Consider the following 19,303-nt stretch of genomic DNA (forward strand, 5'->3'; position numbering starts at 1 on the left):
TAAAGATTGTTACTGTTTTATTTGACATATTGATTCCGCTTGTCAGACATAATATACAGATGAATTTTCGATTCCGTTACGCAGCAGAAAATACCTTTGGTTAAACAATATCAGCGAAACTGCGAGAACTGCATTACTGCAGTGCAGCATGGAAGAAAGAAGAAGTGCCTGAGATTGAGGGCGTAAAATTTTCGTTCCGTCAATTCGACAGCCTTTTCGGTAGCCTATAGCCAGCTGTGACCTTCAAAGACCGACCATAGTAAGCTTCAGAACTACCGGCAACGTCCGAGCAGTCGCCAGTGAAAAGCCACTCGTAAGGGTGGTCTTTTCTAGACCCCAATCATGATGCCCGGCTCCACGATCGAACTTCCACATATCGAGCATTGAAAGCGCCGCCACCAACGTCACAAACCCGGCATCGACAAACCACATCACCCCTGGACAACACTGCATGCCGAACGACTCAACTCACGATGCTCATGACACCGCGTCAAAATTCTGGACGTCCGAGTCGGTAGCGAACTCGTCTGAGACCGGGGTCGAAATTATGGATGAAAGCAACACCAACAACGAAGAGTGGAACAAGGCACGATCACGTAAGCGCTCACACAAAACACTGTCCGACTCTGCTTCGAGTTCGGGAACAGTTCGCAGACAGCCAAACGTCAGTGAAGGACTCACAGTAATCTTTGCCGCTACGAAGCCTGACCAAAGGCTAGCAACTTTAAGCTGCTTGAGGCTTTCCAACGCCCTAGAGAAGCTCTGTTCAGAGTGCATCCTTCAGATCCGCCCCAACGAGAGCCTCAACGTTGTCGCCGTTGATCTGCGCAACGGACAAACAACAAGGACGCTGCTGAAATGTTCTGAACTTTGTGGTGTCTCTGTCAGGGCCTACCAATCCCTTGAGGGCCCCACATCGATTGGTGTTATAAAAAATGTCGATGCTGAACTGTCAGATCCTGAAATTCTAGAAAACCTGCGATCGGATGGCCGCATAGCCAGAGTACGTCGTCTTGTGGTGACAGGTGTCGTAAAGCTGACATTCAACAGTTCACCATTGCCAAGTTTCGTGCTGCTAGGACGAGTACGACACCAAGTGACGGAGTTCAAGCCCCGTCCAATCCAGTGTCGCAACTGTGGTGGTTTTGGACACTTTGCAGTCTCATGCGCACGTTCTTCCGCATGCTCTCGTTGTGCAGAGCCGCATCCTATAACTAACACCACGAGCAACACCAAATGTAAATCCACAGTGATCAAGTGCGTCAACTGTGGAGAAGCACATGAAGCTACATCTCCAGCGTGTTCAAAATGGAGTGAAGAGCAAAATGTCGTCACGTACGCCAAGAGAAACGCCGTTGACTACCGCTCTGCCAGAATTATTGTAAAGCAGGCATCGGGAGTCATACCAGAACCCATTCTCAATGTGGTGGCCAACAGCACCTCCAAGAAAAGTGGAGAAGCCCCAGTGCAGGACAGGCAACCCCCAGCCCTTGACGATAAGGGGATAAGCTATGCCGCAGCACTCAAGACCGATCCTCAAAAAAATATCGAAAGACCACCTAATAACAACTCTGCAACAACGTCTAATATGCAAAAACCCGGTGTCACAATTCCGACGGGCACTGAAAAGTCGACATGCAACGGAGCATCTATCAAAAAAATCTGAGCACTCAATGGGAGTCAACAATATTGAACCAACATCAACGGCTGACTCTTCAAAAAGATTACCCCGAGATGCTCCGGAAAAACCTACGGCGAATTCGATCAAATTATTCAGAATAGCAGCAGAAATGGCGTGCGCTTATGTCGATGGCATTGATGCCTCGTGGGCACACATCCTATGCGGTTTCATTCAGGCAGCGTTCCCACTGCTGAGTATAGCTTAATGCTACATCCCAACATCCACCCAAAGAGACGCACCCGAAATATTGCATGTCCAGCAGTGCTTCAATGGAATACTAACGGCATAGAACAACGCCTCTCAGATCTACGCCTACATTTAAAGACCAACCGATACGACGCCCTCGCCCTTCAAGAAACTCGTATAAAATACGGCAAATTCAGACTTTCTCCATACGTCATTTATCAGGGCCTACTGCCAGTTACTGAAAACACGAACAACGAAGTGCCGAAAGCCACGATACTTGTCCGAAAAAAACTGGATCAGCATCAAATAGATTTGACAGACTTATGTGACGATGCTGCTGAGTTCACCGCTGTAACGATACGTAAAGGGGACTGCGACACCACTATAGTTTCTGCGTACGTCCGCCCGGGAACCAAATGGGACCCTACGATAAATGATGAAGATTATGCCGCGCTGCTCAGAAAACGTACTATTTTTCGGAGACTTTAACGTCCAAAATCACACCTGGGAAGATAAGCACACAACGACGCGCGGATCTGCTCTAGAGGCCACAGTGGACAAGCTAGGGCTCACTCCACTGAATGATGGAACCGCAACATTTGTCAGATCGGCGGTCTCCAATAGTGTCCTTGACCTCAGCTTCGCTACACCACAACTCAGCGTATAATGGCAACCTCAACATGACAGCTGGGGTAGTGATCATATCCCCATCATTATCTCCTCCCCAAGCTCTACAAGCGCTACACATAGGACCTGCAGAGTCGTCAACTGGGACCAATATCGCTTGCACCTCCAAGACCTTCTCTCAGAAGGAAACGTCGATCTCACAACGGCTATTTCACGAGCCCTATACGACGCACCGGGGCCGGTCCAGGTCCCAGTCTCCCGCCCGAATCCTAACCTCCTCTACCTCAAGCTGAGGGCCCGCTGACGGCAAGCCCAAAATCGTTCGCTACGTACAAGGAGAATGGAGGATATTCAGCGCTATAGGAGAATCGACGCAGCGTTCCGCCGCCATACTAACCGACTTGAGCGAAAGCAGTGGTGGCAAAAATGTGAATCTCTTGGTACTCCCGGTGGCGCAAGACAGGCTTGGAGGATGGCACGTGCTCTCGCATCAGAGGTAGTTCCTCGGCTTCAGATCTCAGCGTTTGCTATATCGCAAAATATTACATTAGCACGAACTGCCGAGCTTTTGGCCGATCAATTCTCCCGTCCAATCTCTCCCCCTTCAGACTTTCAAATTAGCTCATCAGTGACCCCCCTTTATCAACTGCCCAACATAGACTCCGACTCCACGCTTAAAGAACTGCAGAACGCACTTAGAAGATCCACCCGTCGTAGAAGCACTCCAGGGCCGGACGGGATAACGTACCAGGCTTTAAACAACATAGACCCCATCATGCTGCCTAAATTACTGGAGGAGCTAAACTCAGTCTGGAGCACGGCGGCACTGCCGGATGCTTGGCTCAACTCCGAAGTCATACCAATCCACAAACCAGGCAAACCGGTAGAAGATTTGTCATCATACCGACCAATTTCACTCACCTCCTGCCTTGGAAAAGTTCTCGAACGCATGATACTTAGAAGACTAGACTGGGCACTAGAAACAGTTGGCGCGACCCCAGAACAACTCTCTGGTTTCCGCCGTCGACGTTGCACGGCAGATGATATTGGGGATCTCGTCTAAGCGTTGTAGGAAGCCAAACAAGCTAATCACGGTTACGCCGTCATTTTCCTTGATATTACCAAATCATTTGATGTGATTCCTGACGCTACTGTCATTAACCAGCTTCAAGTCCTTGGCGTCACGGGACGAACTTTGACATTTATCAAGGCCTTTCTCACTGGCCGGACTATGAAAGTTCGCATCGGAAACGATCGCAGCACGATCAGACACGTAACTCAAGGAGTTCCTCAAGGAAGCGTACTAAGCCCGCTTGTCTTTAACGTTGCAATGGCCGCTCTTCCCCGAACTCTCGCCCGTGATAACCGATCTCCAAGAATTCAAATATACGCGGATGATGTGGCCCTTTGGGCCACGTCACCACCAGTCATGTATGCTAAAATGCAACGTCGTTTACAGCTGACTCTTGACGGTATTTCAAAGGAAATTACTCGACTGGGTTTAACTATCTCGCCATCTGAAACCGCGGTACTTGCTCACCATCCACGTGGCTTTAAGGCCAGCTCTTTCACGTACTCTGTAAACGGTACTCCCATAACACGGATGCGCAACCACATGTACCTAGGACTGGTTATTGATGACTGCCTTTCCTGGCGTCCAGCCGCGAAACAAACAATATCTCGGTGCGCCCTGCACCTCAACGTACTTCGCAGGATCCGAGGATTAACGTGGGGAACCTCGCAATCTATGATTCTGCAAATGTATAGGGGACTGATACAATCCAGGTTGCTCTATGCGCTCCCACTTGTACTCGTACGGGACGCTCAGCTCACGAAGATGGAGATCATTCAAAGGAAAGCCCTCAGAATCTACCTCGGTCTTCCCCCGTCCGCGCCGAACGTCCCTATTTGGTCGAAGCTAGACAAAACACAATAGACAATCTAGCGTTCCCTCAGGCACAACGACATCTCGCCCGGCAGACGCTCACAAGTTCTACTTCCAACCTCTTACAACGCTTCGATAGACGTCCCAATTCCCTCCTAGGAAAAGTCTACGCAGTTAAGGAGTCGGTCGGTACATTGGATGACGACCCTCCTCCACCACCCCCTCATACAACTGTGTTTCTGAATATATCGGAAGAAATTCCCCAACTACGCAGCAAAAAGTTGGTCTCGGATGTGGTTTCCCGTAATCTTGCGGAAGAACACGTCGACAGCTTTTTCGACGGTTGGATAAAAGTTTTCACCGATGGCTCAGTCTGTCATCAAAAGAAATCCTCAACTGCTGCTGTAGTTATCCCTGAACTCGCCATTATCAAGTCCGGTCGCCTCAACTTCCACACATCATCCACCATCGCAGAATTAAAAGCACTAGAACTTGCGCTCGGTACCCTCCACGACTTTCAGAGCCCAGAAAAGGCGGCTTTGCTCACAGATTCCAGAGCGGCACTACACATCCTCACCAATCTGGAAGACGCACCTCCGATTGCCCGCATCATCGCTTTCAAAGTCGAATCTTTGAAAAAAAAAAAAAAAAACTTGGACTATAGCATTCCAGTGGTTGCCATCTCACTGTGGGATCGACGGCAAGGAAAGGGCCGACCGAATCGCAGCTGAGGCACATGAACTCACCAACAGCACTCTCCACGTGCCGAAGATCAACGAGGCCAGGCTTCTCATTGCACGTGAGACGCAAAAAAGACACCCGGACGTAGGCGTAGCTGGTGGAACCCCACCATCACCGGTCCCCACCAAACTCGGCCGCCCAGAAGCAGCCCTTCTTCACCGACTCAGAACACGTTCAGCTTTTACGGCTTCTTGGCTTTACCGCATCAAATGCGGGGACAGCCCACACTGTCAGACATGCCAAGTTCCCGAGGATATACAACATCTCCTTTGTGACTGCCCAATCTTCGACGCTCAGCGTCCTAGACTCCACCTTGAACTTCGTCAAAAAGGCGCAGCAAGGCAGAGCCTTTCGCACCTGCTTTTCCCGCCAGGTCCCAGGTGCATCGCTAAGAAAACATTCGCGCTGCTCCTGACATTCCTGGAAGACACCGGCTTGGCTGACCATCTTAAATGCTTGGTGTTCCTTCCAGTTTCCAGTACGGCGGTCCCGGCTTGGCGCAAGGTCTTTGACTGTGACGGGTAACATGACCTTTTGCCATTGAGGTGGCAGACCTGACAGTGCTGGACTAGACACCACTTAATATCTTTTGATCAGTGTGTGTCTTGTTTGAACCTACCTTCTATTTCTTCCTTCTCTCTGTCTCTTTCCCTTTTCTTTTGCTGCTCAGACCGGGACTGGCAGGCCCCCATTAGAAGGAGTGGCCACACTCTTCCGGTCTTCCTTCCCCCTCCCCTTTCTTGGTTTTAAAATAAATTTCAACGCTTACACACACACAGTGCAGCATGTCAGCTCACAGTCAAGACACGAAGGAGCAGAAAGTGTACGACACAATAGGGAGTATTCACTGGCGGCCATATCCGTGTGCGCTGCTGCTGAGCGCGTGCTCACGACGAGCTTCCGCATTCCTTTTGGGGCGTGCACTTAGCACCATCAAGGTTGCCAGTCTTAGCAGGCTATTAATATGAGCTCGTTCTGAGCATGCGCTCTAAACATTGCCCTCAAATATGGCGTCCAGTGAATACCTCCTATAAGACAGATAACCTAAAGCCGGGGTCACACTGCTTATACATCATGCAAAATCAGACATTTTCCAAATTGAGTCACCGCGATATCCGTGTTTTGTATGCCACGTGACAAAGTTACCTCTTGAATTGGTTGCCTCGTGGCGTACAAGGCACGGGTGTCGCGGTGACTCGTTTTAGAACATGTATGCAGAATGTATCTTTTATGATTTTTAAGCAGTGTGACTCCGACTTTTTTTTTTTTTTAAGCAGGCCACCGTCTCTCCAAATTTAGGGGGAAAATGTCTAAAAAAATGTGCCTCTTACTAAAGGGGACGGAGCTCGAATTTGAGGGCGACGCCGTATCGCTCACTTTAAGAGGGGTGGTGTCTCACTTATTTAAGAGGGAGCATCCCCATGTAATATTAAAAGGTCTGTCGCCCCCCTTAAAGTTAAGTGGAAAAAAATTGAATAAATGTCCATCTTACTAAGTGGTACCGGGCTTAGAGTGTAGGCTCACTTCCGGGTGGCGCAGCCTGTACCGCGAGCCACGCGCTCCTCTGTTTGCATTTCATTTTTCCCCGATAGTACAAGTCGCTCGTATCAATCCTGTTCTACGGAACAGCGTTTCAAATAAAAAGGGCTGCACTCTAACCTTGGAAGCCACTTATTGTAGGACTTGAGTAACGGTAATACGCAGAGATACTGCAGTCATTAGGAAGATCCGCTTCACCTCATGCGTGTATCGGAATTTGGGAATGTTTTAAGTACAAAGCTTTGCAAGATGATGTTGATGTCCAAAACAGTTCCTCTGCATGAGAATTCATAAATGTATCTGTTTTGCTTTTGGGTTTCGGTGACACTTTGGAATGTCAACCATGGCACTGGTTTCGGCTGCTTGAAAGGCCATAATTCCTTGTTGTATTATCTTGAAATTACCTAATGGAAAGTTGGCAATTAAGTTGGCTAGGAAACAAAAAAGTATTAAACTTATACCCGTGCCACACGGACAACTCGAATGCTTTTTAAAACGAATGACATTTGTGTGATCGACGAATCAGCTCGCAATCTGTCGCGCGTGGAATGCGCCACGCCCGGAGTGTCGCGTGCTGATTGGCCGTCCGCTCAAATGTCATTCGTTGGAAATAGCATTCGAGTCGCCTGTGTGGCACGGGTCATGTCATTCGTTGTAAATGGCATTCGAGTTGCCCGTGTGGCACGGGTATTAGTAATACCCGTGCCACACAGGCACTCGAATGCCATTTACAACGAATAACATTTGAGTGCACGGCCAATCAGAGCGCGACACTCCGGGCGTGGCGCATTCCACGTGCGACAGATTCCGAGCTGATATGTCGAACACATAAATGTCATTCATTGTAAATGGCATTCGAGTTGCCCGTGTGGCACGGGTATAAGGCTCCGATCGTCATAGATTTTTGAGGAGGCCTTTTTCCAATCACTGTGCGGCTGTATGATCGCCTTCTCCTTTTGTCAGAATTTGATGTGGTGGCGGTGTTGAAAACAGTAAAGAAGAAAGCTGCCACCTTCCAGGTACTGAGGCCCGGGGCTCAGATTGAGGCACCGCCGACGCTCGGTGTGGCATCCTCTCAACGTCGTCGTCTTCCTCTTTTCTGGTTTCTTTCAGCAAGTCTCCGCTGACGCTGTTCTAGCAAGCCGGCCAAGAACAAACTGTCACCGAGACGCCGAGACTGAACGCTTCTATTTCACGCTTCAAATGCCGTTTCCAATACTGTGACGTCACAATCTGCTGATTGGTCGACGCCGTGTTGCACATTTAGTTTACGCTGTATTCGCGGGAGGAGTATTCGGCGTTGGCGACGGCCTTGGCTCCGCCCACAGGCAAAAATCTCCCGAAATACGGCTCTTGGGTTAATATGGTAATCGTGGTCTTTCCCAGTTGTGTCTTAATTCAGTCAGAACAAGTACTTTGACAGTGGCCGTTGGGTCAGCCTCCACCTAGGCCATTGCTGACCGGCAACCAGTTAGCCCTAGAGCCACTGTATATGGCAGCGTAGCTGCGCTGCCATAGATACAGTGGCTCTTGGTAGCCCCGGTGCTCGAGGCTCTCCAAGAAGCTGCCTCTCCTCTACTCGCGAGAACATGAACTTAGGAGTGGGAGAAACAGTTGGTGCTGTGGGAAAAGTAAAAAAAACTCAGAGTAGTTGAAATAAACTAAACGAGTTGCGAAGTACCCTGCGGTAAGGACACCAAGAAAGAACGCACACCCATTTGGTCAGGAGAGAAGAAGACAGCACAAAAGTGCACGTGCCCTTCCTTGTCCCATCTTTCGTTGTGTGCTTCTTTTTATTCTTTTTCAGATAGTACGTTTTGGCGCAGTATAGTGTGCCTTCATTTATGGGCAAACGTTGAAAGTTGGAAACCCGTAAACACTATTTGGCGCGCACAGAAAGATGTGAGACAATAAAAACTCTCGACGCAGTGATCGACGAATACGGGGCACAATCCCAAGGCAGGAACGTCACCTTGACAGTGTCTCTGTCACAATCTCGCGTTCGTCTTTTAATATGCAGATTGTCTAGCCGACAGTCAAAGCAGTGAAGTTTACCTTTCTACGAAATATTCTTTCGCGGAAGTCACGACCATATTTTATCCTCACCGTCTGACAAGATCAGATGGGATGCCACAGAAACTCCCCCGGCAAAAACGACGCTGTACAAGGCGATCATGTCTTCCAGGGAATTGTCCACATGTACCAGGACCTTGTCGCCTTTCTTAACGCCGTGTCTCTGGAACCCAGCGGCATATCGCTGACACATCTTGAGGAGCTCTGCAAAAGTGATCTCTTCGTCGTTCCAGACCTGCAATATGTTGACAATTCAGACTTGATCCGCGACACCCGTATTGTATGGCAATACCGCCTTAAAAACAAGAGATGCGCAGGACGTCATCGTTTAGGCTAGGCTCCATGAGGCGAATATGCTGAGTAACGTGACTTCCCATGACGCCATGGTATGGCGTGACACTGTGAACTCGATTTTACGGACAGATTTGGTCGGGAACTTGGCGTCACGTGATATGACGTCGCGCAACCTGATATCAGTTCACGTCCGGCACATTTCGCCGCTACATTTAGAGAACTTGACGTCACTCGACGTGATGTCACGTGATAACATGACGTCGTGTGACGTCAATTTCTCTGCTAAATCTAGCGCGTTAATGCACTTACGGACGGAAGAATTCCTGGGATAGGGGGTTCCGTTCAGAAAAGCAAAAAATAACATCTTCCAGTTTTATCCAAGAGGTGCTCGGGGGTGTTACGATTATGCGGGCATCGAACCCTTGGAGAGCATCAGTGAGATTACAGAGAGTTGGCTATTGTGCTCCAGCGCGAAACTTTTCTTCGTCGTTGCGTATCCACAGAAAAGAGCGAGTAGAAAACAGTCTATGCCAGAAAAAACTGTTGCCATCCCCGTTTTTGCGGGTGGAGGAGCGGCGTCAATTTTAACATTCGCGCCGGTGACGACAGTGGCGCAATGGTGCCCAAATGAACGCCAGTGGCGTGGAGAAAGCTCTACAGTAATTCAACCAATAACCGCATTTCGCGTCTTTGGATAGCAAGAATTCACGTCGGCGCACACTGCCAGCTTACTATGCCAATAAACTGGAGAGCTATTCTTTCTGCTTGTTTTGTTGCTAAGACGATACACTCGAAAGGAGTGGAGTCCAACATGAAATTAAGTATATATATATAAAAAAATAAAAAAAAATAAAACGAAGGGTTGTGAAGTTCGGTGTATTGTTTGTAGTTCAGTGATCAACCGTTGTGGTGGTGGCGACGTTCGACATCCAGGGGAGGTGTACATAAGGCGTAGAGGCAATAAAGTTTTTAGCTGAGTTTGAGACGTTGTCTGTCCCTTTTTCTTTCTACTTCACGATTTCCCGTTTTTCAAACCAGAGTCTCAGGTTTTCAATCATCTCGTATAACTTACACCAGCTCGCCTGCACTTTAACCGTTTTTTCATTGTCATAACATGTTTGTTTAATGGTAGCAAAAACTGGAGGCGCCACTGGAGAGGATCAGGAAAGTTTCGGGGAGCGCGAAATCGGGGCGCCCGAGACAAGAGTCACCTCAAGCTCTAAATAATGCCCGGGATTTTCTTTTTTTTTTATGTAACATGTTTTTTTTTTGTACGCATGTGTCCAACGTCGTGAACACGATACACGTGCGAACACGAGCAGTATTTTTTTAATTTCTTGGCGGCGGGTCAATTGACCGAAGTCTCCCATCTTCCACTCTTTTATGGTGCCTGGAGCGTGTGTCCGACTGGTGCATTTAGCGCCCTATCCTGGCCATGCATCAAAAGTGGCCCTGAAATGGCAACAAGTGACGTCACGGGAGCCGGAGTGTCAGGCTGTCGGATGTCGGATGTCGCGATCCTGGCGGTTGCTCTTAGAGATGCGTGCGAAAAGTACGAGCGATCGCGAATGTCGCTGTCATCACAGTGACCCAACTTCTGGCTGCTGAATTTCCCGTGGAGTGTCACACTGGAGAGAGACCTCCAGCAAAACAAGCGTCTGCACGCCCACCACCGCTGCTGGGACAGCGCCAGGATCGCGGCCGGCGATATCATCGCACTTGTATGACGTATTCCGGCGGAAATTGAGAGACCAGTTTTTTTAGACGCGGTAAACCCAGCAGTCGTATTCCAGGCACCATAGTTACACACCTGCCACACGGTGAAATTTGATATCAGTTCCATCGACTGGCATTAAGTCTGTTGGATTTGTCCAGTAACTTCTGAACAAGTTCTTTCCAAGTTCAGAAGAGCGTGGGGGTCGTACACATAAAGCTAGGGTGCCTACATGTTTCCGCTCCGCTTTAGGGTGGCGCCAACTTCTTGTTACCCTTTCCCAGATCCTCTCCCACCGCCATTTTTTCCAACTTCTTATTTCGCTAAACGTAAACAACGTTGAGTTTCTGTAGTCTCGACACACCGGCAACACTGTGAGGCCATTTCCATTTCCGTTCATAAGAGGAGTGGGAGGCTCAGCGTGATGGCGGTTGTCGTGGCTGTCGCTCTCTTTATTCGGGTGTTTCATATATTGAAGTTGCGAGCAGGAAGTATGCGTTGCTTTTATCGAAACGCGAGTTCCCGCGACAAAATAGAACGCAACACACCGGCATTAAACGCTAAAACCTCGCCGTCGGAACGAGAGCGGTGAGCGCTCTCTAGCCCTAACCAGGATTAGCGGCGTATAGTCCGAGCGCACGACCCGTGAGTGTGACGAAATGGTCGACGAAAACAGCGGAGGTTGCCATGGTGACGAGGTACGCAACACTGGTTTGTCGGCAACAGGTATCACAATCGTTGTCGCCACCCAAAACAGCGGAGCGGCGGAAACATGTAGGCACCCTACATAAAGATATGATGTAGCTAGAGGTTGTGGAGATCTGGCTGCCCTCCCCCGCGCCGACGTTTCGGGCCCCAAACCCCGGCAGAAGCTTAAAGGGCAACTCCGGCCAAAACTCAAAATGAATTAAATTACTGGTATCGCTTTAGTGACACAAAATACGACCCCAGCCAAAATTGCACGTCCGTGGGACGCCGCATTCTCAACTAATGCCGATAATAAAAACGCGACCCGCCGCGAGCCGCTGCTCCTTAGCGGCCGGCCAGCGGGTTGCCGATCGCTAAAGCAACATTGGGCCGTGATGTCAACATCGTCCTCTTTTTTTCCTCCGTTCCGGACGGGAGCACGACGCAGCCGTCGCGTGCGCTTCTTTGGGCCGCTACCACCGCTACTTCGGCTTGTAATTGCGTGTTTAGCCGTTGCTTTCACCTGTAGCCCGTGTAGCTTCGGTATAGCCTTTTGTTTATTTGCTTGTGAGGTCTCCTAGACTCGTTTTGGCGAGCAACTCGGTGCGCCCAAGACTGCCCAGCTGTTCTTCGAAAGATGCCGAGTACAACTTAAAGCGCTATGGGCTGCTCAGACAAGCCGCTGCGCAACCCGGAGGTGCTTTTTCACAAGTTTCCAACGGATCGGAAATTGGAGAAGGTGTGGGTGAACGCTGTTCGTCGAGTCGACTTTGAAAGCCTTGGACGTCGACCCCCAGATCGAAGCTCTGCTCCGATCATTTTTCGCCGGAGAGTTACGAACAGAACCTACTGGTGTTGGTTGCTTGTGGCTTGTCAGCGAAGGGGTCGAGGCTTAAAAAGGATGCCGTGCCGTCGCTCTTTGCCCATCGTACATGTACAGAAAAGGTAAACACGATAAGAGTATCCTGACCAATAAATAAAACAGTCATTGTCAAGTGCAGTGTTGAAGATTGAGCATTCATGCTCCACTGAATGTCTGTTGAATGGGGAATGGTGGGCATGTAGAGTACAACCAGTAACTAGCTCCAAACACTGAAGTTTGTAATGAAAACGAAAACATTGTTCTGCTTTGCGTCACTGCTTGTTTACTACGCAATCTCGTCCGTAGTATTCAGGTCCGTAACGACTACTAGCGAACAGCCGGCGCGTGAAGCTCATGCGATATAAACATTCGCCTCCCAATCGTTCGAACCCGTTACGCAGCAGTATTAATTAACACTGCGCTTGTGAATACCACAAGAAACTTTAAAGAAATCGTGAAAACTTCGGATTTGTAAGTTACAACTCTCTAATTTGCCCGAGTTCGGCTAGAGGTAAATATAATATTTAAAAATGCAAAAAAAAACAAAAAAAACAATAGCCTTAGTTAAAAGTTACGAAGGAAAACTTAAGATCCTATGTATTCTAATAAAAAAATTGTTGTGGGTGGGGGTGGGAATGCGAAAGGGAAAAAAAGTGTTCTCACCTTGCTAACGTTTTCTGTTTTCCTTTATCACCCACACAAACTTTTGCTAGCTTTGAGAAAAAAATGACTGCCCAAAGAACTTTTTTTTTTATTTTTCTTAGTGCGGCAAGTTTTTTTTGTTTGTACAAAGATTCACTACCTGGACGAACTTATGTGGTGAGTTAGTGTCGTAGCTTACAAATTCGGCTTTTACGCGCCTGAGAAAAAAATAACGAAAAAACAGACGTCTACAGCTTGACACACGTCTCTTCGGTTGTTCCGGAACGCGCCGGAGAGCCTCAAAGCTTCGTGTCTGGGACTGACCCGCCGCGCGAAAGCGCCAGCACTGTACGTTACTAGCAGCGCGGCGTAGAGCAACGCCGCTCCATCCACGGAGCCCCGATGACAATTTAGGCCTAGCGACGAGTGCGGGAGACCGCACGCACGCCGACAGCTGCTGAGTACGGCACCGAACGAGTTCACTCGTTTTCCAGTCGCTAGTTTTTCGGTATACAAGCAACAAGTACGGCACGGCATAGCGCACGCGCGGCTGCGGCCAACGATTACGCCACCGAACGAGTTGACGGGTTTTCCAGTCGCTAGCTTTTGGGTATACGCACTAACTTTTGCTACATATGCTGGATAACTACCACGTATACAGAATTAAAACAAAATCAGTTTACCTTCTATCTTTAGACGATTAGCGCAACAGAGGTAGGTGCCGCTTGGACTGCGTACTCGCTGAACGAGAACGATCTTGGCGTCACGTCCACATAGAGGCTGATTTCCAGTGTTGCCGGAACCTCGAGCGGCTAGTTTCGGTTTTGTCGGCCGCGCCCCGAACAAAATTTTGAGACGTCGATATCTTTAAAACTACGCACAATAACGAGAAAAGAATTACACCTTGCAACTCAATGGCGCTAACTGCACTAAAAACAGCCATAATCCCAAAATCGAAAGTATGGACCGGAGTTGCCCTTTTAACGCGCCATGCCTCCAAGGTGCGCCATGCCTCGGGGCAACGGCGATGGCCTCGCGTACCAATCCGAGTACGCCGCTCCCCGAGGCCAACTGACGTCACGCGACTGGCTACCCAGAACAAAGGAGCGAAAACTCGAAAGGGGGACACGGGACAGAGAGGTCTGTCTCTCGGATGGCGGCTCTCTCCGACGGCGGCTCTTGAACGGCGGACCGCAAGGGAAGCGTGCAGCGGTGACAGGGAAGGAGGACGCTGGCACGGGAATCGACGGGAGACGGACGCTGGCGCGGAGCGGTGCGGGCGCGACGTTGAGTTGCGGACTCGACCAACGGACCGGACAGCGACCCTGTACGACATCGTCCCCATGACGCGGTGTGGACGACCACCGCTCGGACACGGAGCAGCTGCTGCCTCGGCCACGCTGATGACCGTTCCCCGATCCCGAATCCCCCCAGGCAATAAGTGAGTGAATAAACCTTTTTCCCGAGAGCGAAGTATTGCTGTGCAATGTTCATCCGGGGACAGGGTCTGAGGGAATCGGAGCTAGAAGCCCGTATAAACTGGCGCCGCAACGTGGGGACTGATATTTGATCAGGCTGGCATTCCGATTTCTAACCTGTTTCCGGTTGAATTGGGGCACTGTTTCACGCTCTTTTGGGGGGGTCATCTTCGGCGCGGGAACAGCGCACGAAGTTTCCTTGCGGTCACGCCGCACGAAGGTCCTGACAATATCGCCTGCCTGACGAGGAGGCGCGGACCTGGACCGCTTTCTCTTGGGCTTAACCCTTTTGCCAGCTTGTCAGGAATTCAGGAATGTCAGGCGTGTCAGCTTGTCAGATCGGCGAACAAGTTCGCGTGTTCAATTGCCGACCATGGAACAAGTGGTTGAAGGCCACCATCGTGTCGAGGAGTGGACCCGTTTCCTACAAGCTACGGGTAGAGCTGGACTATAGCGCTGTCATTTGGCGTCGTAACAAAGACCACATCCGGTCCGATGCTGACCAGAGCGAAGATGCACCATTTCCTATACAGGTATGCAGAGTTTAGGTTTTACCTCGGCTTTTGGAGCTACCAAGCCCATTTTAACCAGCAATAAGATCAAGGACACTGACGTCTGGCAACACAGAAGGGCAAGCAGCCCTGTCACCAGTATGCCGGTACCTAGCAAGAGCGCACCGTCCTCCCGCGCGCTCTTCGCCGGAGGTGTGAACTGAAACTTGGGGCGGACGTCACAGTTCTGTGGGGAAAGTGTGGTGTTAGGCTCAAGTTAGGGTGACCACCCGTCCCGCGACTCGCGGGACTGTCCCGCATTAAGGGCTCGTGTCCCGCGTCCCGCGGGAAACTTTAAAATCCTCAAAATGTCCCGCATTTCATACTGTCGTAAATTTCACTCTGCAACTCATGGTGCTGCTGAACAACGGGGCACGGGGAAGTGCGGAGGTCGCTGGTAATCGTGTGAATCGCAATGGTCCCTATTGAAAAATCTAATTTGTATGAGAAACTTCTGTGTCCAATAAACATATATGTATCATAAAATAAATAGAGGAACATATAAGAACCATACAAGAGCCATATTATAACTATTTAAGAACATATAAGAACCACATAAAAAACTTGTGAAAAGTTAATTAACCGTTTCTTAACCGTTTCTTGTATAGTTCTTAGATGTTCTCATATATCTTATGTAGTTCTTATAAAGTTCTTATATTTTCTTGTATATCTTATATGATTCATAATTGTTTATTAGACACAAGAAATATCTCGTACAAATGACTTTTTCAGTAAGGGTATGACATTTTTTATCCAAGAATTGCAAAATTGCGGAAAGCGACCGTCGTTCTTGGAGGAGAACCGACGCAAATGATTCGCTGTGCCTCTCCCCTTGGTGGAAAAATATTCTAAGAAACATTGCTCGCCACTAGTTATAATATATAATTTTGTAAATATTTCAAAGTAGCCTTAAATGTAAAAAAAATTGCTGAGGATTTTTCTTTTTATGAAGACTCAAGGCAAAAAGCCTGCAACCCACAAGGGTCGAAAAAGACAATATTGTTAAACTTTATGATGCAATTAAGCGCAAAGGTACGAGCGAGCTGGACAAGAATGACGAAAATAATCGCTGGAAAAAAGGAACAAGAGAGACAAAGGACAAACACAAATCTTGGGTTTGTGTTTGTGCTTTGTCCCTCTTGCTCCCCTTCTCCAGGGATTATTTTCGTCATGTTAAACATTTGTGTAGGATCATGGTGATAAAAGTAAGTGTTGACAAAAACAATGACCCTAAAAATTTTACTGTTTCTTAGTTTCATTTGATGCATTGAGTTCTGCTGCAGTTGATTTTTATGCTTTCAACTTCGACACATTGAATAACATAGTTGTCATAAAAAAATATATCACTGGAGTGAAAATTATTTTAGCCTAGTTGCTGCAATCCAATTTGCAGGTTTATAAACAGCAAAGGACATTAAATATGTTAACAGAGCCTCGCTTCATATAGTGTGCGCGTTCATAGATCTCTCCGCTTGACTCACTTGACGCAGTGAGTCACGTGCCGTGTGATACATGGCTAATCATAGCACCAATGCAAAAGCGCCACGAAAACAGACAATTTATTATACATTGCAATTCATTATTTTATTCCCATATTTTCGTTCTGTGATACTAACAAAAAGGCAAAAACAATTACTCTGAACCGGTTACCGTTATATCTTTTTCCGGTTCAGGTCCAGTTTTAATTCCAAGATAGCGGCGAAGATTTCGGTTCGGTTTCGTTCCCGTTCGGCTAAAAATAAAGGTTGGGTTTCGGTTCAACGCCCTGGTTACATTTACAAATTACAGAGCCTCAAATGTAACGAATTACCGTTACAAATTACTTTGGCTGATAATTAACGGATTACTCACCCGTTGCGCTAGAAATTACTTTCACGTTTCTTTTCTGTAATTATCAAGAAAAACAATAGAAACAATTTCGATGTTTTCAAAAATGTTCTGCAGCCTTACTTCCCATTTTTCGTACGCGCGTATCACAGTATTCATTGTAAAAATAAAATATGGTACTAAAGAGAAATAATGTACGTCCACTCCATTAACCTGTAAGCTGACAAAGCAGCGAAAGCTGCAACCACGTCCGCCATCCCGCTAGCATACGGCGACCGGAAATCATTCACGGAATTCTGCAAAGAAAGCTCACGGTGATCATGCTCAGGAGCAGCGTCTACCTCTCCTAAGAGATCAAAAGGACAACACCATCTCGGCCTTGTCTTTTTCATCTTTGTTTTTCGCGTATTTGTATATGCCTTACACGTTATTCCAGCCGTTCTAGAGACAGGTCATACAAAACATCGTGTTTTCTTATCGGTTATTCTTTTGTTGAACTTGCTATCTGTGCGCTGCTGGATTGCCTGATCATATTGCTCCAGTTTCTGGAAATATGTTCATATATTTAAGAGGTAACGAGTAATTAAATTATTCCGTTGGTAATATTTATAACGAAAATAGATTACAAATTACGGCCACAAAAGATTAACGTAGCAATTACAAAATTACTTTAAAAAGTAACGGATTATAAGCAATCAGTTACTTGAAACGGATTATTTCCCAAGTCTGGGTGCTGGCGCTGATTTTTGCGCTTCAGTTTAGATCGAGGCCAGGTATTTTTGACCCCCTATGTATACAAAAGCACAGTTAAATTAAACATATGTTGTCAAGATTACCAGAGCAGTTCGGCAGCCATATTGCTCGAGGCACTGTTTCACCGCCTGGTAAAACGTCATTTCCGGCACAGGTTCCGATGGGTACGGGGAATAGACAATGCCATTTTCGATCCGGGCCTTGAGTGTCATTTTTTCTACACGTGTTGTATTAGATTACCCTGAAAAAACAAGAAAACAAAAGTGGTTGGTGCATAGGTTTACAGTGCCGCATAAACATCATTAGAACTACAGCCGGAGCTGAAGAAACGTCCACGGACTCCTGCCGCATGACGATTTCGGGTGAGCAAGAAGCGAATGCCCGCGGCTAGGGAGTCCGGTGGAGCCAAATGTTTCTTTGAAGAGTTCCTTTAAAGAATACTTCCACGAAATTTGAAATATACCTGTCGTGTCCAGAAATAGGCTGAATATGATACATAATATCCGTAAATGACAATCGTACGTTTTTTTTTAATTCCATTATAATTATAACCTTAAATCGCTAACTTCACCCTTGGCAACTGATAAAACCCGTTTGCTCTACTGACGTCTAACCCCTGGTTAGCTCAGTTGGTAGAGCGCTCCACCTATAATGGAGAGGTGGATATTTTCGGTCGCGCACCAGTCACCTAGCTGTGTTTAGATATATGTGTTTGTCTTTTGTCCCTGTTTCCCTTCTTCCCTTCCCCAGGGAATATTTTCGTCCTGATGACTGTATTTTTCGGTATAAACGGCCCGCCCTGGCAAGCGCTAGGAGAGCAGCCAGTGGAGAGCACGTCCCATCCGGCGCAATAGTGACGTAGTTTGTCTCGGGATGAGCAAAGCTGCGGCGAGGCTGACGTTGTCAGGACAGAGGTCGGCATTTGAGGACGCCCTCACTCACCCTCACAGCCACATCGACCTAAGTCCCTCGCTCACCCTTACAGCTACACTCACCCTCCGCTCCTCACACAACTTCATCCTCACATTCACACTTTCCTTCAGCCCGTCAGCCACCCTCACTGAACCTCTCGGCCATCACTCACTCATGGCCCTCACGCACTCACCATTTTCACGGCCCTCACGTACTCATACCCCTCACGCCCCACACGCACTACCGCCCTCACGCACTCATGACCCTCACGCCCCTCACGCACTCACCACCCACACGGCCCTCACGCACTCAGAGCCCTCATGCCGCTATGAACCTCACGCACTCACCGTCTTCACGGCCCTCACGCATTCATGGCCCCTACTCCACTGAGGCCCGCTTCAGACGGGGCAATTTCGCCCAGAAATTTGACGCCGCAACTCCAGCAGCTTGGGCCACCCGCGCTCAACGCAGCAACCAACTCCTGCGATTTGACCTCATCATCATAAAATTTTATTTTTCTTGCACTATTTAGACACACAAATGCGCACTATAAACGTGTTTTCTTGCATTCAAATTTTGTTGAGAATACTAGTGCATCTTTCTGAAACAGTTTATTTCCAAAAACGATTAATTTCAAACCGGAACCAAGTCTTTTGTTGTCATCATCACCGGGACGAGGTATCACGTGAAAATATGGCGTACGTGATTGGCCTGCAGCCGCTTCAAACGTCTTCGAATTGCTCCGAGTTGCTCGCTCATTTCGAGCCGGACCCGATCTCAGCAATTTATGTCGACCTAGGGAAAGCTAGGAAACAACCCGCCAGCAATAGTGAAATTGCTGAGAAAGTTGC

The 19,303-nt window shown here is 48.2% G+C and overlaps 1 protein-coding gene and 1 pseudogene across 1 annotated transcript in view; one reads left to right on the forward strand and one right to left on the reverse strand.

Annotated features, from left to right (window-relative positions):
- LOC115319878 (4-coumarate--CoA ligase 1-like) overlaps positions 1-17,752 on the reverse strand; it is a 58,704-nt gene extending 40,952 nt beyond the window's left edge. The window contains exons 1-2 of the mRNA XM_040205439.3: positions 17,624-17,752; positions 8,766-8,967 (exon numbers count right to left, since the gene is read on the reverse strand). Coding sequence (XP_040061373.1) covers positions 8,766-8,967; positions 17,624-17,752 — 331 coding nt within the window. The remainder of the gene's footprint in view (positions 1-8,765; positions 8,968-17,623) is intronic.
- On the forward strand, positions 548-1,886 carry LOC120836495 (annotated as a pseudogene).
- Positions 17,753-19,303: the final 1,551 nt, after the last annotated feature.

Source organism: Ixodes scapularis, unplaced genomic scaffold, assembly GCF_016920785.2.
Source record: "Ixodes scapularis isolate PalLabHiFi unplaced genomic scaffold, ASM1692078v2 PGA_scaffold0__279_contigs__length_252992795, whole genome shotgun sequence".
Taxonomy (NCBI): domain Eukaryota; kingdom Metazoa; phylum Arthropoda; class Arachnida; order Ixodida; family Ixodidae; genus Ixodes; species Ixodes scapularis.